The following is a 25569-nucleotide window of genomic DNA, read 5'->3' on the forward strand; positions in this document are numbered from 1 at the left end:
ATAAATATTAAATTACAGTAATGCCTCGTCAAAAACAATATTATGAATTACTTTATCCTCTCACATTCTATAAACTGTGCTTTTTTGCATTTATGTTGGCATATTCTTCAGGATATTCTTCACTTTTTTTGTTAATTGGATGATTGTCTTTGTTTTTGATGTTTATTATATGCAGCTCTTTTTTGTTCATTTTCTTTTTTTCGATGTCCAATATCAGTCCTTGCCTCTGTTTTCCTATCACAATCTAAAATTTGACGTTCTTGAATAGACAATTTGCTTTTCTGTGCGCCATTATAACCGACTGCGTTGAAAGGAGAATAATGATTGGGCAAGCAGTGTGGAGGGGAGTGGTCAAGGCTGAATAACGCTGACACAATGGAAAACTTTTTTTAATATAATAAGAGAGATTAGACTCAATCATAACATCATTCATCTGAAATTCGAAACAGCCACACATCCTATGGGCGACTGCACAACGGTCTAACGGTGGCTTTGCATTGCCTTTCAGTTTATTTTTAGCTGGTCAGCAAATGTATACCCACAATAAAATCTTGGAAATTGGCAGGAATTCATAGATTCACAATGGCCTAGCTTGCCTGATTATTAATAATACAAACTCAGTTAAGCTCACTGTTTCCTCCCACACCTCAGTGCATCATTCTCCATACAAGCTGCTGGTAGCTTCAGTTTTTCTGTGGCTCTTTGGCCCCTTAAACCATTAGGAGAAAAAAAATGTAACCCCATCCTGTCATTGTTTTTAAATTTTATTTGTTTATAAAGGTCGGTCTGCACCAACACCATTGCCTCAGTCATGTCCGTTGCACCAGGCACTAGTGGACATAGGGGATGTTGCTATATAAGCCATTTATTTTGTATGCCAGGACTGGATTAAGGCTGTATGGTGCCCCAGGCATCAGCACGTTTTCATTTTTTATTTTATTGATTTTAATTAAAAGCAAATAACAATCCATTCAATCAAATCCAACTTAGCAAAACCAAAATTCAACCCACACCCAAAAGAAAGAAATGAGAGCCAAATCTTTGAAAGCAGCAAGGATGGAAGAGTATCCTTTTCCCAGATATTGACGTTTATTCTCATGTTTTCTGTCCGCATCCACATCCACAAACCCACACACACAGTCAAATCAAATACAATATACTATACAAAAAAATTAATAAGGCAGTAATAAAGGTAAAAAAAACCTTCAAAATACAGACACCTGTGACCTGTGTCCATTTTCTTAAACTGCAAGTGAAGGAACCATAGGACTGAGTTGCTGTTAGAATTTGTGCAGTCGCTCAGAATTATTAACGGTTTGTGAATTGAGGTTTTTCCTGTTCTTTCCAACATTTAGAAAATGCTGTTTTGCAGTTTGCACTTTTAGATTCTTTATAGACAGTTTCACAGTGTTTAAAACCAGATTTAGCCCACCTGAGCAAGCAAGCGAAGAGCAACAGTGGACAGGACGGCAAATCACAAATAGTCAAGTAACAGCAGCATACTCTACGATCGCGCGTAATTTGAAATTGTACCCACCACACTTGTCATTTTTGTTCGATGACCAGCACTCACGTAGCATCATAAAATGCTGTAATAAACTGATTTGACAGATTACGGAAGAAGTACGAGCCTTTACATATACAGTAGTTCACCATTATACGTAAAAGTGTGGAGAAATTACCAAAGAAAATGATTTGCGTCCGCGTGTCAGTAAAGTCCAGGCACTTGTGCGGGCGACTCGTTCAAGTGAGGCGGACCGCGGATTCAGAACCCCTGCATTAAGTTGACGTCTGACAATTTTATTTTCTCAATCGGCACCACCACATGTTGTACAGAAAGCGGGGTCTTCATGCCCGCTCTCACACAAAAACTTCAGTTTAGGAAATCACGTTTATTTATTTGACAGATCTTTTGTATAATTTTAGTTAAACCGGCGAATGAAAATGTCCAAATGCAGATTTCAAGATGCTAGTGAAGCTTTAATCGTGTTTATTTATTTATTTTTGTGCGGGTGTTCCCCAGATCGTGGGGATTGAGCATAGGGTTAATCCGGCTCTGGCAATAGCAAAGAAGGAATGTGAACATTGTTTTCAAATGATAAATCGCCTATTTGCTATCTAAAAGCGCTTCATGAAGAAAAAAAATATCAAAGGATTGCACGTGCAATTTTAAACTCGGTTACCTATAGTGCACATTTGAAGCACCCCAGGTTGGCCGAGGCTGGACAGTATTTCACGCGCTTGTTTCTGTCTCTCTTAGAGTTTCGCAGCGACTGAGACTCGCGCATGTCACTCACCTTCCGCGACACCTGCGCTAACGAGCACGCGCCTCAGCACTGGAGCGTCAAACCCGGCTCTACTTACGGGATTTACTCGCGCGCGCGCGCGCGCGCACGCACGCACAAACAACCAAATGCAGTAAATGCCTGTTGAAGGTAACGCGGAAGTGCATTGCGGTCAGTAAGCCAGCAGGTGTCTCCTTCTCTGTGTGGACAGCCTCACGAGTATCGCCTGTAAGTGAGCAAAGTACGGAGGTTACCCGAAACTGCGCCAGGTGGGGCAGAAGGGATACTCTTGTTGGCAGTAATTGTAATGGTGTGGGCACTTTTCTACTTACCAACTCAGTCTGGCTTTTTTTTTAATTTTACCTGGGAGAGAAGCGCTGTTTATTGGTGAGGGAGGAGCACCTGCTAGAGGAACCAGCAAGTTAAAAAGCAAACTTCACCGGCTCGGCGAACAATAGGCAGCAACAATACAATCGCAAAGCGGATATTCCTAAGTGGAGGAAAAAAAATTGATATCTGTATTTGTGATGTAAAATGGCGACCGTACGGGATTCTCTTTAATCAGAACGGCACTTTCTGAATGAGAGTTGTTTTTAATCAGATCTGAAGGATTTTGGCATTATATACATGCATTTGGCGTGCTCCGCCGAGAGAGAGATCGTGTAGGAAGAGAAGATGTCAGTGGGCGAGCTTTACACCAAGGTAAGCTCAAACTACTTTATCTTTTTAATTGCTGGCTGACAAGTTTTATTTTGGTGTTGTGTACACTCCACTTAGGGTTCATGGTAATTGTATTGTACAGCTTGTGTATTTATGGTAAAGAGCGTAAAAGAAGCTGTCAGTAATAAGGTTGCTTAGGACGCCAGTGGACAAATGCAGCATGTAGTTGCTTGATCAGCATCGTCTACATTTCCTGACATTGCGATCTTAGAATGAATCTTAAAAGTAAAAGAAATTCCAGAAGAAGCTCGATTTTTTCTGAACCATGACGTACCTGTTCAGGTACCTGATAAAGTGTTCATTTTTGTAAAACAATCTACCAGCAGTGTTAAGCAGATCGAAGTAAATGCTGGCAGTTTCTTTTAAGCATGTCAAAGCCGAAACAGTATTTCACAAAAATGTTTTATATTCACGCAGCTTTGGGGCATGTTGCTTATTTGTTAAAATATTTCTCTCCCTTCCTCTTTCTCTCATCTGGATGATGTGTTCCCAACTTGCTGCGGTTCTATAAATCTCTAGATAATGTGGATACAAACCTGCAGTCTGGGAATGAGAGCGGGAGGGGAAATTAAAAAAAAAATACCGCATCGACTGGAAATGGTATCGATTCTGGGATTAACTCTTGAAATTCCAAGGAAGAATATGATCGCCTCGGTTTAGGCGTACTTCCTAATTAAACAGCGCGGCTTGTTAGTTACGCGATCTGAATTGGTATTTTCAAATAATTTTGGACTTCGCGGGATCCCGAATACAGAAACGCAACCTTTTCTATGTCCCGTCAGAGATCTAATGTTTATTGGAAGCGATTTGAGTTCTAAAAAGGAGTGCATAGTTACGAGCGCGCAATAATGTTCGGACAGGTGCATTCGGGGAAGTAACTTAGGTTTGGCTGCCACGTTTGGGAAAGGGAGTGTCTGCGAATTGAGAATTCCCGTAGTAAACGAAGGCGGTGAGTGTATTTGTTTCGTCTTAGCGCAGGCATTGCTTTTCTGGACTAGAACTTCCCAATGCGGGGTCGCTGGAAATCTTAGAGGATATTATAGCCATTGCATGCGCCATAGATAGTGCTTGTATATTTGTTCTGTTATTTACTTTGTTGCACTTAGGATCTGTAAGTTATTTCCGTTAGAAGCATCCATTAAATGATCTTACGAAACATTCAGATTTTAATGGATATGTAAACTCCAGGAAGGGAGAACCCCGTGCTTTACCCAAGGTTTCTTTGTTCCGAGGCAATGAGACAAAGATTCAAGTCCTCTGTGCTCACTTGCGTGAAGTTGAAATATCAGCTAAAATGTGATGGATGAATATTTAGTTAATTGAAACAGAAAAATACATTTATATGAATTCAATGCATGCTCTAAACACACTTATGTCGTTATAAGCGCCATGCCTATTCTAGTTGTATAAGGTTCAAGGCATCAACCAACCCCATAAGGGTGACAGTCCGTTGCTGAGTACATGGAAAAGCTGACCCAGGTAACTAAAGGCCAGTAAACTTAACATGATTCACAGGTAAATTACATAATGCAAGCAATTGTTAAGGAATAGATTGAGTATCACATGGCAAGGACTATTGATAAAAAGTCAGCATGGGTTCTGACAGCCATGTCCATTTTCACTTCTGTGATGAAATTCTATGATGGAAACATCAAACTGATATTATAAAAGAAATGCATGATATTATTTATCTGGATTTTCTGCAAGCTTATGATAAGGTACCACATAAGAGGTTAGTCATTAAACCGACAGAGAACGTGTCATGTGTATATTGTTGCAAAATAGCATTAACACTGGAAACAAAGGGTTATAATGAGAAGATCTTGAAAGTGGACTCCCTCAAGGATCAGTGCTTGGGCTGGCTTGCTACTTTTTTCAGTAAAAATAAATCATCCTAACAGTATTTTAATTAGCCTGTTAATTTTGCAGAAGATACCAAACTAGGTGGAATGGCAGGTAATCAGATGAATCATTACAAAGGGATGTGTGCTGATGCAGGCGTGGAGCAATTTGTACATGATAGAATTTCCAACACATAGGAAAGATCTGAATACACGATTTGAGATTTGAAACTACCCCATATGGAAAGAACCTGGGATTCAGAGTGGACTTGTCAGAAGCAATCATTTACTTATTTGGCTGATGCCATTACATGCATGACTTACAACATTTATGATACATTTGGTTACATCTCTTTTTAATTTTCCAATCAGAGCACAGGCAGGTCAAATGACTTCTCCTGGTCACACAATATCAGTAGTAGGATTTTAACCCACAACCTCAGGGTTTGAAGTCCAAAGCCTTAACCAATGCACCACAGTGCCTGCTATCAGAAAAACCTCTAGGATGTTAAGTTATATATTGTAGCATGATATGTGGAGTACAAGTCAAAGGAGGTTATGCTTAAGGTATATAACGCACTAGTGAAGCCTCTTCAGGACTACGGAGTGCAGTTTGGTTAATGTGTTACAAACAGGACTGAACAGCACTAGAAAAAGTCCAGAGTAGAGTGACTAGGCTAATTCCAAGAATGAGAGGGGTGAGATACCTGTTTGATTTTGTCAAAGCGAGTTGCTGACTATTTGGAATCCCTGGGCGTGTCGTATTATGCAACTGGCTTCACAGGAGCCCACCGCCTGATTCCCGAAGATAATGCAAATGATGGCAATGACTGAAAATCACAGGAAACATTTATTGTGGCATAGCTTTAACAGGCGTCATCTGTGTAATGTGTGAGGAGAAAGACAAACACATATTGTTAGAATATGCAAAGTCCACGTGGAGTGTTCATTCTATAGTGTATACCCAGAATGATGGAGCTGTGAGTCACATTAATTACTAAGCAACAATGACATAAACACCACAGAGACATCCATTCATCTGTCCATTTTGGAATCCACATAGTGGACCCTATCGTGTCAGGAATCGGGTGTGAGGCAGAAACTATCTTTGAAGGGGGCACCAGCATCTCTCATTTACACCCATATGCACACCCACTCAATTTAAAGTTGACCATCGGTCATAAAGGAGCTGTAACCTCTCCTGAGAGCAGTGGAAACAAAGCTGGGTCCAGATTTAGAATTGGTGCTGGTCTGTCAATCACCACAAACCGTTAAGCACCTTGACCATGGGAAAGGCACTATATAAATAAAATGTATTATTATTATTATTAACCTCTTATTCATGACTTGACTATCAGGTGTAAATGCTGATTGAATGCGTACATTCTGAATAGGCAGTCACTATGTGCACAGTATAATATCAAAATTGATGGTTGATCATTTGAAAGATGTGTCAGTGTCTATCTGAAAAAGTGAAGGAAAAATAGGTAAAGGTTATTTCCATGATGAAAGAAAAAGGTTAGAGAGAGTTGGTGCCTTTTGTCTCTAATCATCTTTTGATATTTTATATAGAGTGAAAATTTAAATTTTTTTTTATTTTACATTTATCGGTGATTCAGAATGCAGTGGCACATCTGGTGCTCAACCAGCTGAGGTGAGCACATGTCACTCCTCATTTCTGGTCACTACACTGGCTCCGTGGAGCAGTATGGGTTAAGCTGAAATCGGAGTAGCCAGTGGGTCAGCGCTTATACATATGGATGCACTCTTGAGGTCTTCTGCTCCTTCTCGCCCACTCAGGTCTTCTAGGTGAACGGCATCTGTTGATGCCACCTCAGTGTATCATCAGATCTCCGTGCAGCCCTTTGTTGGTGGAACGAGCTGCCAACCTCCATTCGAACTGCTGACTCCCTCAATATGTTTGAAGACTGGTTTTGTGAATTTCTATCTAACTGACGGTGGCTTTGATAGGTTCTTGTAACTGAGGAAGTCAACTTGCAGGGCCATCTTAACACAATGGACACTGGCCAGGATCTCCAGGAGCATTGGGGCCAACGATGTTTCTGATGCCTATGTATGTTTCTGTTTTGCTGTCAAAACAGGGACCCCAGCGCAATAGTTTTTACCAGGGGGTCCTATGATGCTGGTAAGGCCGTCCTGAGGAAGTTTATCTAGCTTGCCTTTTGTTCTAAACTCTTCACGTGTGGTGATCAGTTTTATAACTTTAACTTGTAATACGTGTTCCCAAACAGTCCCCCAGGCTGAAGTTTATTGGATTGTGTTGACTTCTTTGTAAGTCGCTTTGAATAAAAGAGCCTGCTTAGCAAATACATGAAAATCTAATACACGTCAGATTGGTAGTTTCAAATAAATTTTAAAAATGAAATGTATTTTATAGTTCGTTATGTGAAACACGTCGTCTATAAAATTCAGTTGCAAGCCCAAGACTTCAACGGTGGGATCGGCTGTGTAAAGTTGAATTCGCGTCTTGCCGAGTTTGACATTCGTTGCTGCGCCGTGCCAGTTAAATGGAGTTTGTGGACGGCCCCTTACGGCGGCCTGTTGTTAAGGGCAATGCGGGTATTCCTGTTGACGCTTCACTACTTGGTTTCTGCAGAGACAACGCGGTTGGCATCCAGTATCTGTCGTTCCACAGCACGCTGCATTATAGCTTGACTAAAAATGTTAGCCACATCAACTCATAAAATAACAAAATAAAAAAGTTTCTTTATTCCTTATCGGCGCACTGATCCCCGCAGAACAGTTTACTCAGTAACTGAATACATTAACTTTACTCTCGAAGTACGGTAAACTGATTTATTTCTCGTTCCGTCAGTAAGTAAATAAATAAACGCGATTTTGTAGTGCACACAATATGACGCTTATTTTAAAGTGCAAAATGTCGTCAGTGGACCCCGAGGTGCTCTTTTGTCCGGTGCTGCCAGGTGGGCTCTGGTTATCCTGCAACGATAACTTGGATTAAATCGATTTGAAAACTTGATGGCAGGCTACTGGGTTTATTCCCCATTACAACTTATCATTAAAAAAGTACTGTTTTTTCATTTAATCTTTGTCATTATTTCAGTTTTAAACGGGAAGCCTCAAGTTCAGTCCTACAGGCTTTTATTCTAAAACGGTTTCTTAATTAAATATTCTACTGAAGCAACATTTGTGGTTCATTCTAGCTAACATGTTTGTTAAAATTCCCATTCCTTAATGTATTCTTTTAGTGTTAAATTCCCGGTTTCTATTTATTTATTATCTTAGCCACCTGCCAATTAGCAGTAAGGTGCAAAAGACAAATGGAGCAGCAGTCCCATTGTCTAACTTAATCACATTTACACCTGTGTGTGTGTGTTCATCATGGAATATCTGGTTTAATAAAATACAGTATTTACAAAAGGAAAACAAGTGAAGAATTGAGATCTAACCATCTGCTCTGGCCAGCAAATCACTTGGATGGTACTGTATCCTTGGAAATAAAAGATCTGAAATATAAGAGTGATGTAGCATGGCAGAGTAAAGACCCCAGCATGCCACAGAATTAAATAACATCTTCCAGCATTGGCAAGGGATGTCTTCTAACTAAGAAAAAAACCTACAGCCACTCTGTCCCTCCATATCTGAACTCGATGACTCCTGGTTCGTTTTAATATTTGAAGTATGCTATCTCCAAAAATGTCCTTTTTTCAGGCTGATATAATCTTTACAAAACAAACTGATGCCTATGAGTTCTTCTCATATACCTGATGTGTACCTTTTAATTAGTGTTTTTCAGTTATTGAACTTCGAGTACTTGATTTCTTCTTCTTTTTCTTTCGGCTGCTCCCATTAAGGGTTGCCACAGCGGATCATCATCTTCCATATCTTCCTTTCCTCTGGATCTGTTACACCCATCACCTGCATGTCCTCTCTCACCACATCCATAAACCTCCTCTTAAGCCTTCCTCTTTAAGAATGATAAATACTTTACAAACAAAACTTGTCAAAAAGTAAAATGGTCTGCCTGGCTCAAAAACTTTCTGGCCTACACAAGTGAAACGGTTCAAATAGGATGCAGCCAAAGTCTTCAGCCTCGGCCTTTTGGGTGAGATCTTCATAGAGGAATTGCTGCCGTTTGCACTGTTGATGTATAAAAGAGCCGCCAGTTGAAGATAGTGGCATTGTCACCACTTTGGCTACTCTGGGTACTAGGTGTAGTGACAAATTGAGATGTGACAGACTAAGCATGAGCTAATAAAAGAGGGTGTTTTTTTAAACGGACTGCACTTTTTAGAAAAGTTTTTCTCCTTGGTAGTTCAGATAGAGACAGAATCTCTTGTGTTTTTCCCAGTTAATTCTGGGGTGTGTTTTTGCTCCTATTCTGTTCAGTGCTTGCATGGACTGGGTGTTGGGCAGCATCGTGGGGTCTTGTGGCTGTGGGGCATGTGTTGGTGAAGAGAGATTCACTGATCTTGACTTTGCCAATGGTGCCGTGATCTTCTGGAGGCTCTGATCGGGGCTCTTGAGAGACTGAGTGAGAAGTCTGAGTGTCTGGGCTTGTGAGTGTCCTGGATAGAAACCAAGATTCAGACCTTCAATGACCTCTTGGACACAGCCATCAGTAGTTTGTCTGACTGTGGAGAGAGTGTTGACCTTGTCGAGAGGTTTACTTACCTCGGCAGTGACATTCATGTCTCTGGTGACTCTTCCTATGAATTCAATAGACGGATTGGGAGAGCATGGGAAGTCATGAGGTCGCTGGAAAGGGGTATGTGGCACTCCCAATATCTATGCAAAATGTTGAAAGTCCAAGTCTTTAGAGTCTTGGTGCTTCCTGTTTTGTTATATGACTTGGACAAAGACTGAACTCCTTTGGTACTGTGTCTCCGGAGAATCCTTGGGTACTGTTGGTTTGACTTTGTGTTGAATGAGCGGTTGCTCACAGAGTCCCAAATGAGGCACATTACCTGCACTGTGAGGGAGCTTCAGTTACAGCACTAAGGCCATGTGGCACAATTCCCTGGGGGTGATCCGGCTCACAGAATCCTCATTGCTGAGGACCCAAGTGGCTGGACCAGGCTAAGGGGACACCCATATAAATGCCTGGCTGTGGCATATAGAGGGTCATTTGCAAAGGATGGGACTGGATCACTTGTCTGCAAACTGGGATCCCAAGGTGTTTCATTGTGTAGTGGATACGGCAATGAGCTGTACCAGTGCATGCTCCGCAACCTGACCTGAGTCTAGATAGGCAGGATATAAAGCAGTACTCTGAAAATACTGATTGAAAACTTACACATAATTGGCTAGAGAATGTGAAGTAAAAGTTTTGCAGAAGAATACTTCAATCTTGACTTAAGCTGATGCCACTTTACTCATCTTTTTGTCTTGAAGTATGTTAGATTTGACAATCGCAGTCACTGATCTCTGTGCTGCACCATGTCAAATTACCCAAATAAGAAATCGCAGCTCATGTCAAATTTAATTACCGATTGCTGATCTTCCAGTGCAGTTGTGCTCGTCCAATAATGTGCTTGCTGCCTGACAGAGCTGCCGATGTGTGAAGGGTTAATAGCTCCAGAGAGTTTGGCAGCAATCTCTATCCTTTTATTTATTTTTTCCATTCTGTTATGGTATGTATAATACAAGACCTCAGACAGACAAGCTAATGTTCCCTTTGTGATGTCCATAGCTCCCATACTGCTAGATGGAGCCGCTACAATTCCAGTGCTGTACGAAGTGTTAACAGCTGTGAAGTGTTTAACTACAGACCTGGCCCTTTTTGTTTTTTTTCTCCATTCTGTTTTGGTGCATAAAACACGAGACATCAGACAAGCTTCTCTTCTATTTGTTACGCTCTTTATTCTTTATTGCTGTATACCATTTCAGCTGAACGCTTATTGGTTCTCAAATCTCAGCTGCAAGGAGCCCATCCCTCCAATTAAAGAGAAAATCAAACCTGTTTGATTTTATCCTAGCCAGTCTCAAAATTGTTGGATTTGGTCATTGGTTATGTTACATTAGATGACTGGTGCCATGCCGCCTTCTGTGTCCAATGTTGCAATGTTGGAAAAGTCACCTGTTGTGACAAAGCCTTTTCTAAGGCCACCATCACACTATACATTTTCATGCTGGAGACCATGTCACACCTAAATACTGCGTCTGTTGGATTTCTTTGCCTTGAGGATGTGCGATTATGCATAGATATTTCAGGGGATAATTGATTGCACAAATCTTGGCATAGTTTCAGATTTTTAAAGTATCGCAAGCTCGCCACATTCTGTAACATGCTGTGACAGCACTGGAGGCAGTATAAATGGTGAGGTACAGCAAGTTTAGCTATAGTCTCAGCTTGGTTTTGTTTTCTTTCACCATCTTGTAGTGGTATGGCACACAAGCCATCAGGCAGACAAGCTTATCTTCTGTTTGCATGGTCAAAAAACATCCACTCTTCTTCTTTCCATACATTGTTGTATTGTACTTTCAGCTGGGAGCCCATTGGTTGTCAATTTGTGATCAAATGGAATAGGATGATAGTTTGGATTGGTCAAAAGTAGAAGCTAAGGTTGTAATCAGGAAGCTAATAATTAAGTAAATAGTGCTCAGGACATTTAGCCAAAATCAAAATCAATAAATGATGCGGTTGTCGAACGCTACAAATGGCACCAGTAAACAGAGCCAAAATAGCAAATTGTAAATCTTTGTATGAAGGGGTCAAAACCAGAAAACTAAGAACTGGCAAAAATAATGTATGATCAAGATTTTATTTTGTGATACTGATCTTGGATAACCTGGAAGTGCCTGACACTGACCTTTATATTATTGACATAATGACGTCATGTGTCTCACACTCCTGGCCAATGTTCCCTCTAATTTTTTTTTTACTGATGAGCAGATGTGAATAGCACATGAACTGATACTTACTGTTTACGACTCATTTCTTCACGAGCAGTGTTAAGGGTGTCCCCCGTGAAGTATTAAGTGGAGTTTTAGGAGCTTTCAGGAGTATCTCCAAAGGGTGAATGATGTGATAACAGCTGTGTGACACCCAAAAACACCCACGCGTCTTAGTGGGAACGTAGCTTCTGGCTATCCAGATTTGCAATGGCATAGCAACAAAAACTATCCCAAGAAATCAGTGCTCATAAGAAAAACAAGATGGCGCCAAAAGAGTGCAGGAATCATTTTTTAATAATATTTAAAATGGATGAAAACAATTAATTTGATTCCTTGACACTCAAAACCCTGAAAACTATGCTGGACAAATTTTCAGATGCCTAGGAACTGCAGTAAAAAATGAAAAACAAAAATCAGATCAAGACAGAACCTCGGAGTAGTCAAGCAGCAGCATGGATCCGCTCACTGTGCCTGTTTGTTTCCTTTTACAAACTGTATATAAAAACAGCATATTAAAGATTTTGCAATGAAACCTCCTTAAGCTTTTTGAATATTTGTTTATGCATTTTCCCCAGGACCGTAAGTTAGATTAAGTAGGTTTGAGAAAGTTGTGTTATTTCCAAGTAAATAAATCATGGTTAACTTCTCTTCAGGATCAAATACAGCTGTGTCTTTAAGCAATTTTGTAGAGAAAGGCAAAGATTAAATTCTGGTGCATTTCAGCTCCACTAAGATAAGAGCTCTTCATCATGACTGGCCATCTACGGGAGCAGCCTAGTAAAGATTGCTAATAAGCATTCAGTGTGTAGCTACAAAAAGAAAAGGAAATGAATTGTAAGTTGAACAGCTACAGAAGATGGATTAAATATGGATAACTCATCCTCACAGCCTTTTCATGGAAAAAGTGAGATTAGAAGATTATTGAGTGGATTAATCCATAGTTAGATAATATTTATGTGGAACATAAATGTTACAGAAGTTCAAGAAAAATATAAATATTATATCCATCCATCCATTGTCTCCCGCTTATCCGAGGTCGGGTCGCGGGGGCAGCAGCTTGAGCAGAGGTGCCCAGACTTCCCTCTCCCCGGCCACTTCTTCTAGCTCTTCCGGGAGAATCCCAAGGTGTTCCCAGGCCAGTCGAGAGACATAGTCCCTCCAGCGTGTCCTGGGTCTTCCCCGGGGCATCCTCCAGGTTAGACGTGCCTGGAACACCTCACCAGGGAGGCGTCCAGGAGGCATCCTGATCAGATGCCCGAGCCACCTCATCTGACTCCTCTCGATGCGGAGGAGCAGCGGCTCTACTCTGAGCCCCTCCCGGATGACTGAGCTTCTCACCCTATCTTTAAGGGAAAGCCCAGACACCCTGCGGAGGAAACTCATTTCAGCCGCTTGTATTCGCGATCTCGTTCTTTCGGTCACTACCCATAGTTCATGACCATAGGTGAGGGTAGGAACATAGATCGACTGGTAAATTGAGAGCTTCGCCTTGCGGCTCAGCTCCTTTTTCACCACGACAGACCGATGCAGCGCCCGCATTACTGCGGATGCCGCACCGATCCGCCTGTCGATCTCACGCTCTATTCTTCCCTCACTCGTGAACAAGACCCCGAGATACTTGAACTCCTCCACTTGGGGTAGGATCTCGCTGAGAGGGCACTCCACCCTTTTCCGGCTGAGGACCATGGTCTCGGATTTGGAGGTGCTGATTCTCATCCCAGCCGCTTCACACTCGGCTGCGAACCGATCCAGAGAGAGCTGAAGATCACGGCCTGATGAAGCAAACAGGACAACATCATCTGCAAAAAGCAGTGACCCAATCCTGAGCCTACCAAACCGGACCCCCTCAACGCCCTGGCTGCGCCTAGAAATTCTGTCCATAAAAGTTATGAACAGAATCGGTGACAAAGGGCAGCCCTGGCGGAGTCCAACTCTCACTGGAAACGGGTTCGACTTACTGCCGGCAATGTGGACCAAGCTCTGGCACCGATCGTACAGGGACCGAACAGCCCTTATCAGGGGGGCCGGTACCCCCCACAGGATTCCCCGAGGGACACGGTCGAATGCCTTTTCCAAGTCCACAAAACACATGTAGACTGGTTGGGCAAACTCCCATGCACCCTCCAGGACCCTGCTAAGGGTATAGAGCTGGTCCACTGTTCCGCGACCAGGACGAAAACCACACTGTTCCTCCTGAATCTGAGGCTCGACTATCCGACGGACCCTCCTCTCCAGGACCCCTGAATAGACTTTTCCAGGAGGCTGAGGAGTGTGATCCCTCTGTAGTTGGAACACACCCTCCGATCCCCCTTCTTAAAGAGGGGGACCACCACCCCGGTCTGCCAATCCAGAGGCACTGTCCCTGATGTCCATGCGATGTTGCAGAGGCGTGTCAACCAAGACAGTCCTACAACATCCAGAGCCTTGAGGAACTCCGAGCGTATCTCATCCACCCCCGGGGCCCTGCCACCAAGGAGTTTTTTGACCACCTCGGTGACCTCAGTCCCAGAGATGGGGGAGCCCACCTCTGAGTCCCCAGGCTCTGCTTCCTCATTGGAAGGCATGTTAATGGGATTGAGGAGGTCTTCGAAGTACTCCCCCCACCAACCCATAACGTCCCGAGTCGAGGTCAGCAGCGCACCATCACCACCATATACAGTGTTGACACTGCACTGCTTCCCCTTCCTGAGACGCCGGATGGTGGACCAGAATCTCCTCAAAGCCGTCCGAAAGTGCATGATTCAGACGGTTTATCCAGACTCTTACCACCTTCTGTGAAATGAAGAGCCTTGTTTTTTGTCTTAAATGTACTTGCTTTTAGATTCCACTTTCGAGTTATCTGTTGCTTTAGATTAAATCTGCTGTATTCATATAGGCAATACCTGGATTCTGGACAACAGGGTTAGCCTTTCACAATCTGCCCACGGCTGAAGACAATGACTTTTCTGGGTCTACAGATTCTCACTTATTGGTTGTTCCACTTTTATTCAGTGTAGGGCTGCATCAGTGTACATCTGTAAAGGGATAAAAGGTTGCTGAAAAGGAAAGGAGCTTAAGACACAGTGTTCCAGCTGAATTGGTTTCATCAGGTGTGCAACTGAAAAGGAAAGAGCAGGTAACGTACATATATAGGAGGTAGCAAAGGCAGGGCAGATGAAAGAAGAAAATGTGAGAGTAGATGAGAAAAAGCTGCCATTGTGAATTTCCCCTTGGGGATTAATAAAGTCTATCTATCTGTCATTAGAGAAGATGGACGGAGAGATTAAAACGTTAGATGGTCATTAAGACCTGGAGAAATGTGTGATCCCTGGCTGAGAATAAGCTTGACTTCTTCTGTTTTTTTTTTCTTTGAGAAGTGTCTTTGAAGCCCTTTGAAAGAACACAAACTGAGATATAAGTGTGACTCTGATCATGGGACGTGAAGTGTTCTACTATGGGCTTTGCAAGGCCTTTGATCTTTGTGGCTTGAATGTGCTCTCTGAAACGGTCTGCTGGATGTCTCTCCGTTTTACTAATGTAGATGACTGGACACTTTGTACAAGAAATGAAGTAAAGCTAAGACTTTTAGGCTGGCAAGTGGCCCATTGTTTAACACTGAATTAACCAGAGGCACCACATACAAGGTCACATATTTTTAAATGACACAGTGACAGCTCCTGTTACAGCTCAAAGTGTCTGGTGAAGAATGTGGCTGTACTTTGTGAAATTTTGTTTTGTGCTCCATTAGAGAGTGTTAGGGTAGAATGGGAGGACCACTGGCCAACAGGTTTCATTATTGCGGTTCCTCTTAGAAAGGACGTTTTGAGGTCTGATCTTGGCTTGATTGAGGTCCCTTCCAAAATATAATAGTATCCTCAATCGGTGAAGGTCGTCATTCTGACGGCTTCATTACAGAAGTCAACCCCATCATTGCAGAGGCGAATAGTGTAAGGATCTTTCAAAGAGGTAGAGAGTTTTTAGTATGTTGGGAATGGAAGGAGCTGTAGAGAAGGTAACTGTGCGAGTTAGTTGTCTTGTGATAGACAGAGACTTGAATTCCCGGAAAGCTGATAGATGATAGGCTAATATCTAAAAATGGTCAAGTTGTGGAGGAAACGTTGCCTCTAAACCTGAGAAATAGATAGAAACTAGTAAAATTATTGATTAATTACTGTAGCTCACTTGAGGAGCAAGAGGCAGCGCCAACAGAATCACCAATATGCATATTATGCGAATTTGCTCCAAAGCTTAGGTAGGAAGAAAAGAGCGTCTCTTCCACCTAGGTCAGATTCCAGTACCCATTGCAACTGCAATTACCTGATTGAAAAAGTTGTTATCAAAACAGAAAAGTCTAATAAGGGTGTTCTCAGACGTTCTCAGGAGATTCCTGGATGGAATGTCTGTGGAATCCCTGTCTTAGGGCAATGAGACTTTTGTCGTGGCGAATGACTGCATGGAGAGGTGATGTCAATGACTCGTTCCACCTGCATGGACCTACACATGGAAAGAGTCTGGACTGAGATTTGATGTCAGGCAGAGGTGACATCACCAGATGCATTTCATCTGCAGGCCTGAGTGGGTAAGAAGAAGCATAGGACTTCACAAGTGTCTCCATATATTGGTGCTGACCCATTGACTACTCTGTAGGAAAGCATCAAAGTTTTAAACTTAATATATGCTGCTACGCATACGTATTACAGCTTTGAAAACTTCCTGTAATGATCTTTATAAAAATCTTTTCATTTTTATGCTTTGGCAACATACTCCATCTGATATTAGAATTATAGATAATATACAGATGTAACAAGGTGTGATGCATGTTGATGGTTTTTGTCTTTATTCAAGGCATCCTACTAGTTTAAGATACATTATAACTATTTCCATATATAAATATCTTTTAACAGTTGCAGCATAGGTACTTTATGTGACTTGCTCAGTATAACTAAGTAGGCAGAGGCCATCAGCAACCTTGTGCTTTAAAACCCACTGCTTTGGCCTCTACCCCACAATACATTGCATACACCACACAAGTCTATCACTTGACACACATGCACACACAAACTTAGCAATTCTAGTGGTGCCATTATATCTAAAGACGTGCTTGTCTTCTAGAGGAACCTGGGTCCTTTAGAAAACCTTCAGAAACACCGGGACAGCATGGCACTCGTATACAGAAGACACTGGAAGTGCAAATTAAACTGCGTCCAAGTGTTGTGTGGCAAAAGTGCTAGCCATCCCACTAATACAATGCCCTGGAAAATATAAAAAGATGAACATTTGAAAGTGTACAAGGCCTTTTGTGGATTTGGTTCAAATTGTTAACGATTTTTTGCATTTACTGAATCGAGCTTGGCTTTCACGTCATTAACTGTGAGCTTTTTAGACTGTCATGTAATGTGCCATTCTCTTCATCAGCACGTTAGAAGAGAACAAAGTTTACTCTTCGGAGAGACATGAGTAGTGGCACCTCAGAAACACAAGCTGTGTGAAGTCAGCAGTCAGGCTACCACCAGAGAAGGAAGTAACTGAATATTTACATGTGATGAAGATTTACATAAACTAAACAAAATAATGTTTTACAGACCTTTCTCTAGTCAAATATGCACTACAAGGAGTATTTGAAGGGCCGTAAATCATTGCACCAATTTATTTGTTTGTCCCAGCATGCATATTTTGGGCCTAAATATTTTAATTCTATGTGGACAATTCAAATAATACTAAAATGCTTTTTAATATCTGCCTGTTTTTAAAAACAGACTGAAAAGAATATTTTTTAAAAAGCAAAAAAGACTAAATTAGTGTGAGCTGCCCTTATTTGGGGGTGTACATAAGAACTCTAATGCTTTACTTCATGAGGTAGAAGTACATAATAAACAAAATAGTTGTGTCAGGTATTTGAAATGTGTGCTTCACGCTGCTGCCTCGCAGTTAGGAGACCTGGGTTCGCTTCCCGGCTCCTCCCTGCGTGGAGTTTGCATGTTCTCCCCGTGTCTGTGTGGGTTTCCTCCGGGCACTCCGGTTTCCTCCCACAGTCCAAAGACATGCAGGTTAGGTGGATTGGTGATTCTAAATTGGCCCTAGTGTGTGCTTGGTGTGTGTTTGTGTGTGTCCTGCGGTGGGTTGGCACCCTGCCCGGGATTGGTTTCCTGCCTTGTGCCCTGTGTTGGCTGGGATTGGCTCCAGCAGACCCCCGTGACCCTGTGTTCGGATTCAGCGGGTTGGGAAATGGATGGATGGAAAATGTGTGCTTCAATTTAAATGTTTAAAGGCAAAATATTCTTGATTGTAATTGTAATTTGTTATTTTCACCCTCTGATAGAGGTCCATAGAGGGCTAAATTCCTAGTAAAAGATCAAAAATAGCCTTGTGTTTACTCACTCAGAATATAGAACCAATTTAGAAAGCAATTTAAGATGGAAAATCTTTTATCTGTGGCACCCCTGCAGGAGAACCACCTCTTTCAACCCTCACAAACATATCCAGTTTTTAATACCTGGAAAAGATTTGGGATTAAATTGCTCAGAGATCTTTATATAGACAATATCTTTGCATCCTTTCAACAATTACGTTCCAAATTCAACCTCCCAGCTACACATTTCTTTCACTATCTTCAAATTAGAAACTTTGTTAAACAGAACCTGCCCGATTTTCCTCATCTCGTACCCTCCACCATGCTGGAAAAAGTACTGCTCAATTTCGAGGAATTAGACACCATTTCCGCATTTTATAAAATTATGTTAGAGTCCCTTCCTTTCAAAGTACCAAGAGAACAATGGGGAAAAAGATCTCTTAATTAATATATCAGAAAAGGAGTGGAAGGTAGCATTACAGAGAATTCACTCGAGCTCCATATGCGCAAAGCATAGAATTATTCAACTAACAATTATATATCGAGCTCATCTGTCTCGCTTAAAACTGTCCAAAATGTTTCCAGGGCAAGATCCAGCCTGCGAACGCTGCAACCAAGCTCCTACCTCACTGGGTCACATGTTTTGGGCCTGCGCCAAATTAACATCATTTTGGACCAAAATTTGTCACAATCCCTCCTAACCCATTAACAGCTGTGTTCGGTGTTCTTCCAGATGGACTTCAAGTGGAGAAGGACAAGCAAACTGTGATTGCATTCACTACACTTTTGGCACGCAGACTTATTTTGTTAAATTGGAAGAATCCTAACTCTCCTCTAATAAGTCAGTGGGAAACCGATGTTTTATATTATTTGAAATTGGAAAAAATCAAATTCTTAGTTAGAGGATCTGTACAGAATTTTTTCAAAACCTGGCAGGATCTAATCAATAATATTTTAGAATAAGAAGAAATAATTATTTCCGCATTTCTTTTCCTTCTCCATTTATTTATTTATATATAAATAATATATAAAAATATATATATATATATTTTTTCCTTGTTTATCTTTGCCCTATTAAAAAGCCCTTAGCAATTCTTCTTTGGCCATGCTCTCCTTCTCAAGGGTGGGGTTTGATTTGTCTTCAATCGTTTTTTGTATAAATGGATCTATTTGTATGGAATGATTACAATAAAATAAAAAAAATAGCCTTGTGTTCATAATCACTGACCTTGAATTGATACCCCATGTGCTTATGTTTGATATTTGTCATGTTTAATCTTCTGGGAGCGGCTTTTAGAGGGCTAGGACCACCATTAAAGAATGAAATATCCAAAATATTATCATATTCATGATCAGCAACCTTGAAAGAGCATAAAATGACATTCCACATGCCTATCAAAGTTTTGTGAAAAGGAGTAACTTTAACCCCAACATTTTCTATGCCCCGCACCTCTAGGAAATGCTTGATTTATGTTCGCATCCCTTTACAAAAGTAATATCACATTTGAAGATGAAGTCAAATTTGTTTTGTTTTTTTTGAACCACATACAGTACTCCGGGTAAACAAATTGAACTAAAAAAAAAAGGAGCTTTCATCTTGGTGGAAAAAATTTAAATTGAGCAATTTTACCATTAAAAAATCTCAATAATCCTACAAATGTGTTCCCTGTGAAGCTTAGACTCTCAAGTGATGATCCAGGGGTTGCATCAAATGATTCATGATCAGCAGTCAAGGGTTTGGGGGGATTTAAGACCCCCATGAATCAATGGGTGCTGACACACCGTTAAGCAATGAAACACTCTCTGTGAACTTTGTCCCCTGATCACACCTGTGTTGCCGTTTAAAAACAGATGTATCACACAGTTAAAGTTGCTGCGCTACTGCTGGGACCCCCAGCAGGAGAGAGAGGCAGAGTTTAAGCAGCAGGTGTTGCATCCAATTCAGTCCCCATTGTCCCACCGTGGCAGAAATGTCAATCAAACCTTGAAATGAGTGACTTTTCACAATCGGAGCTTACATTGAAATCAATACTAGACATCGACCTTCTCTATGATATTTGCAAGGTCCAAATTCCATTCATTAAAAAAAAGGCAATTTGCCTTTATGAACATGACGCATGGAGCAAGGAACCCGCAAGAACACGCATTTCTGCGGCTCATTCACAGGTGACAATTGTGCGTGTAAATTCTTCATTCTTTTCATATCATAGGACAGGAGCACTAACTAATAAATGACCTACACTGCAAGGCACCGATGCACCACAATAAAGTCGAACAGTGCACTTCACTCAATTGAGGCAAACTGCAAAACAGCCTTCCTCTTTGTCGCATGCCCTGAAATGCCATCTACCTGATGGCCTGGTCAATGTTCGTACTTTCTCCCTCCATTAGTGTGGCCTTTCCCTGAATTCTTTTTTTCCCCCATCCTCAAAAGATGGGCATCTCAGGTTGATTGACCCATAATTGAAATGTATGTAAGTGTCCCATCCAGAGCTGGTTCTGGCAGACTCTCATAACCATGAATAGGAATATAGGGTATTAATGGATGTGGTAATGCCTTAGATGGTTTTAATGATTTAAGCACAGCTGACCCACATTTTGTTTTATATATATTTGTGCACCTATGTTGAGATTAAACACTAGACCAATAAGTGAATGTTAAGCAGGCAAGCAAGCAATTGGAATAATAACCTAAATGATTCTTCTCAATGTATACATCAGATGTTTTGATTAAAATTGTATGTAATTTTATTGGCTAGAAATGATGAATGCAGGTGATATATTTATGACAGTAGAATGAAACTGGACAAATGAAATGGTGCATAGGATATTTACCATGAGACCACCTTAAACTTCACAGGGTGCTTATAAGATTAGATTACATCCATCCATTATCCAACCCGCTATATCCTAATACAGAGTCACTGGTTTCTGCTGGAGCCAATCCCAGCCAACACAGGGCACAACGCAGGAACAAACCCTGGGCAGGGAGCCAGTCCACCTCAGGGCACACCCACACACCAAGCACACACCAGGGACAATTTAGGATCGCCAATGCACCTAACCTGCATGTCTTTGGACTGTGGGAGGAAACTGGAGCACCCGGAGAAAACCCATGCAGACACTGGGAGAACATGCAAACTCCATGCAGGGAGGACCCAGGAAACGAACCCAGGTCTCCTAACTGCGAGGCAGCAGCGCTACCACTGCGCCACCATGCCGCCTTAGATTAGATCAACTTTATTAATCCCAAGGGGCAATTCAGATTCTTGCAGCAGCAGAAACATAAAAAACAAGGATACAGACTCACAGGACAGATAATACAATAAATCAATCAGCTGGATGGATAAATACAGTAAATAACAATGTATATTGTGCTCTGAAATTTCAAAATGAACTTAACAAGTACATCGGGATGAAGCATTGAATTGCCTAGAAGCAGATAGCAGAAAAAAAACCCAGTGGCGCTTCTTAGCCCACCATGGTGGAATAAGGCTGTGGCTAAACGTGCTCCAAAAGGGCTCCCCCTGGAGGGGATGGAGGGGATTTTTCATAATGGCATCCAATTTTGTGATGGTTGCTTGGCAGTATGGTATACTTTTTTCTATAATCACAAGCCTCTGTAAAATCAAATCAGAGTTTGAATTTATATAGTGCCTTTAGAGAAAGCACCTTTCTACCATTTTTTTTTTAAATTTTGTATTACAATTGAGGCTTTTGCAAGTATAAAGACTCATTTAGTGAGTCCGTGGGAAGAAGTAATCCAGTAACACTGTAATTTAGTGGTGCTACACCATCAAGTTAACAGCTATACTGACAAGGCTTAATTTAGCAAACAAATCATTTTGATTTTTTTCAGATAAAATAATTAAGGGGTATATAGTAGGTAATTGTCTTCTTGTCATATGAGAGGAGTTTGGAGAAAACAAACTCATTGTATTAATGCCAACTCATTCTGAAGCTGTGCTGTCAGTCATCAGCCTTATTGTATGCACTGCTTTAAGTGTCCACAGCTCACTGATTTATTGATATCCACACGTTTATAAAACTTCACTGATAAACAATGCAGCATGGTGTGGAGTTTTGGAGTCTCTGCACTGGTGTGTGGTTAGGCAGCCTTTTAATTAGAAGTATTGGATGTTTGTGAATTAAGTTAATTGTCCATTTCCTATTTCTTTTTAGCTGCTTGGCACTTCAGTAGCACTTTTCATTAAAAGGTGATGTGAGAGCCAACAGTTCTTTTACTCTTCAAATGTCCTCTTATACCTAAAGAACCAACTTAAGCTGAAAATTACTCCGAACAATGCTCTGGTCCATCATGGAGCCCACAAGTACAAGTCTGTAGTCCATTTAGAGTCATCGGTTAATTTAACTAGCTTATATCTAACTGTAATGGAATCCCACTCAGATAGAGAGCGAAGAAAATAGTGATTTAGAAATGGGAAAATAGGAAAAATTGAAACAAATGTTAGCTGTACAGTTTCTATTTATTAGAATTCAAATCTCATATGTTGTTTGCTTTTACATCTTTTGATCGTTTGTGTCCCTGAATGAAATGAGATTTGAGGTGTGGTTTAGAGACATTATGACCTATTTAAAAAAAAAAAATAAAAGACAAACATTTTGAATTTGCTATTCAGAGAAAGCATCTGCTGATGAGAATCATTCGTGACTCCCACAAATGAGATCTGGGAAGATCGAAGAATTGTTGATTTGCATAATGCTGGAAAGGGTTACAAAGTCTTTTCAAAAAGTTTAGATGTTTATCAGTCCACAGTTAGACAAACTGTGTATGAATGGAGATGATTTAGTACTGTGGCTACCTCTCCCTAGAAGTGGGCATCAGCCAAGATGACTTGAGAGGCACATAATGTTCAGTGAGGTAAAAAAGAACAGCTAAAGGCTTGAAGGAATCATTGAAACATCTCTGTTCATGATTCTACCATATGCAAAACACTGAACAGGCATGGTGTCCATGGCAGCACAACAAGGAGGAAGCCACTGTTTTAAAAAAAAAAACAAAAAAAAAAAAAAAAGAAAAGAAAATTGTGCAATTTGCCAAAGATCATCTTGACCCTCCATAATAACACTGGGAAAATGTTTTGTGGACTGATGAATGTAATGTTGAATTGTTCGGTATGTATGGCTTTAAAAAGGAACTCACTGCATGCCGATATGAAAATATCACTACAATAGAGAAGTATGGTGGAGGAAGTATCATGATTGGGGACCGATTGGCTGACTCAGGGACTAGACGGCTTGCCATCATTGAATGGAAAGTGAATTCACAAGTTTATCAAGGTATCGTACAGGATAATGTCAGGGTGGCTGTCCGCCAGCTGAAGCTCGGTAGAAGTGGAGTGAAGTATCAGGACAATGACAAAGACTACTATAGCATAGCTTTTGGAGTGGCCCAGGCAGAGCCCAGAGCTTAACCAATCGGAGATACTGTGCACTGACCTCAAGAGAGAGCCGTTCACACCAGACGTCCTTGGAATGTAGCTGAGCTGAAACAGTTCTCTAAGGAAGAATGTTCCAAAATTCCACCTGAATGTTGTGCAGGTCTGATCCACCGCTACTGGAAGCAATTATTTGGAGGTTATTGCTAGTAAACGAGTTTTGACCAGTTGTTAAATTTGTGGGTTTACTTACTTTTTCCACAGCACACTATGGATGTTTGATGGGTGTGTTCAATAAGGACATGAAAACTTAGAATTGTTTGTGCATTATTAGTGTAAGCATTTTGTGTTTGTCTATACTTATGACTTAGATGAAGATCAAATACATTGTATGGCCAATGTCAGGTAGAAAACCGGGTCATTCCAAAGAGTTCATATACTTTTTCTTACCAATGTAGACTGACCAGTACATTAACTTGAAAGCTTTGCCTGAGAACTTTTATTTTTCATTTTTCCTCTGGCAGCAATCTGTTATTGTGCCAAACTGTTAATCTGTCTCAGGATCTCCATATTCTCATTTTATGCACTAGACTCCATGTCATGTCCATTACTTCCTTTTTTACTTTCTCATATATGAAATTTGATGTCGAGATTTTGAAGAATCTTGATGTTTTGGACCTCCCTGAGTCCAAAAATACAATTTTTGGAATTATGTCTCTATGTTTGAGTGTGTGTTTTTATGTAAACACAATAACCTGAGTACGCTTTCACTTAGGTCAACCAAATTTTGCATACAAGTATTAGGTACAAAATGTACATTACTATTAATTTTTGGCTATTTCCGCTAACCAGAAGTGGTACTTTACCTTTTATTCATGCAGCTGCCGATTTATTGAACTTTACTTTTATAATAATTGTTCAGTATATTATTAATTTGATTTGATTTGTTGTTGATGCTTCTTTAATGTACATAATATCTTTATATACAGTATAATATGCTAACATGGCTGTTTGTTTGTCTGTCCAGGATTTTAAATCACCTGTAGCTCGCAAACCGTTTGATCAATTCACCTGAAATTTGGTACACATATACTATGTGTCTACTATCCACTTTCGGGGTGATGATTGACCTCCAAGGTTATTCCTCTTTTCGTTTTTATTTTATTTTATTGTAGAATCAACTCCCGGCAGTGTTCAAAATGGAGTCTGTGGGGCTCATGTGTACCAGCTCCATTCTTATTCCCTCCCACCTTCACCGTCACTTCCTCTACCTCTTCATATCTTAAATCATTCTTGGGGCAGATTGAAGACTTAAGGTCCAGCTTAAGTGAAAAATTAAGGAAAACATACTAAATAATTGCAACACAAACACTGACTTAATCAGTTTCAACATGAAAAGAAGAGAAGAAGTGGGCCGCTAGGGTGGAGAAAAGAAGAGCTGCTCAGGAAGCAGCAAGCACATCATCCTCTGAGCAAATGAATGCTAAACGTACAGAAAAAGAGGATGAAAACTAGGAATGCTCAACTAAGTGTATTCACTGAGCGTTATCGTGCAGTGCGCCGCAACTGGTAAAAGTATAATCATTGTGTGGTTTACTCCTCAAATATTCATCCCTATATCTGAGTATATGAGAAAGTCTAGGGGAGACCACTCCTGATTTTTATTTATTTTATTCTCTTCCCCCATTCCAAATTCCTAAGAAGACCCCTACCCGGAGTTCATGTCTGCTATCAATCAAGGTACAAAGATTTCTGGGACAGATAAATCCCTTCATCATGCCAAGGACACCATCCTAGGAGAAATCATTCTTAATCACATCTTTGCCAATTTTTTTTTCATATAAAAAGTGTGTATTATATTGTGTGGAAATGTGATACAAATGTATATTTGTACACATTTTAAAAGTATATTATACAGCAAATTAATCCTGAAAATTTACACTGTGTGAGTTGGTCCAAAGAACGCAGTATCCCATCTTTTAGTTTTTCTTTTAAGCCAGTGAAGCATTATTAATTTTTCATGTCTTATTATGCATTTTCTCAGTGGTACACTTAGAAGAATTCAAATCACAGTGCAATATATGGCACACTGAAGCTGTATGGTGGCCCAGTTTGAG

General features: G+C 40.8%; 1 protein-coding gene across 2 annotated transcripts in view; it reads left to right on the forward strand.

The window, feature by feature from the left end:
* The first annotated feature begins 2455 nt into the window (after positions 1 to 2455).
* The window catches only part of myo5b (myosin VB), a 502861-nt gene continuing 479747 nt past the window's right edge, over positions 2456 to 25569 (forward strand). Inside the window, exon 1 of one of the 2 annotated variants that reach the window (XM_051928010.1) lies at positions 2456 to 2987. In XM_051928010.1, coding sequence (XP_051783970.1) covers positions 2961 to 2987 — 27 coding nt within the window. In that variant the 5' untranslated portion in view covers positions 2456 to 2960. The remainder of the gene's footprint in view (positions 2988 to 25569) is intronic. The other variant, XM_051928011.1, reaches the window with a different exon arrangement.

The sequence above is a fragment of the Erpetoichthys calabaricus genome, chromosome 5 (assembly GCF_900747795.2).
Source record: "Erpetoichthys calabaricus chromosome 5, fErpCal1.3, whole genome shotgun sequence".
Classification (NCBI taxonomy): Eukaryota; Metazoa; Chordata; class Cladistia; order Polypteriformes; family Polypteridae; genus Erpetoichthys; species Erpetoichthys calabaricus.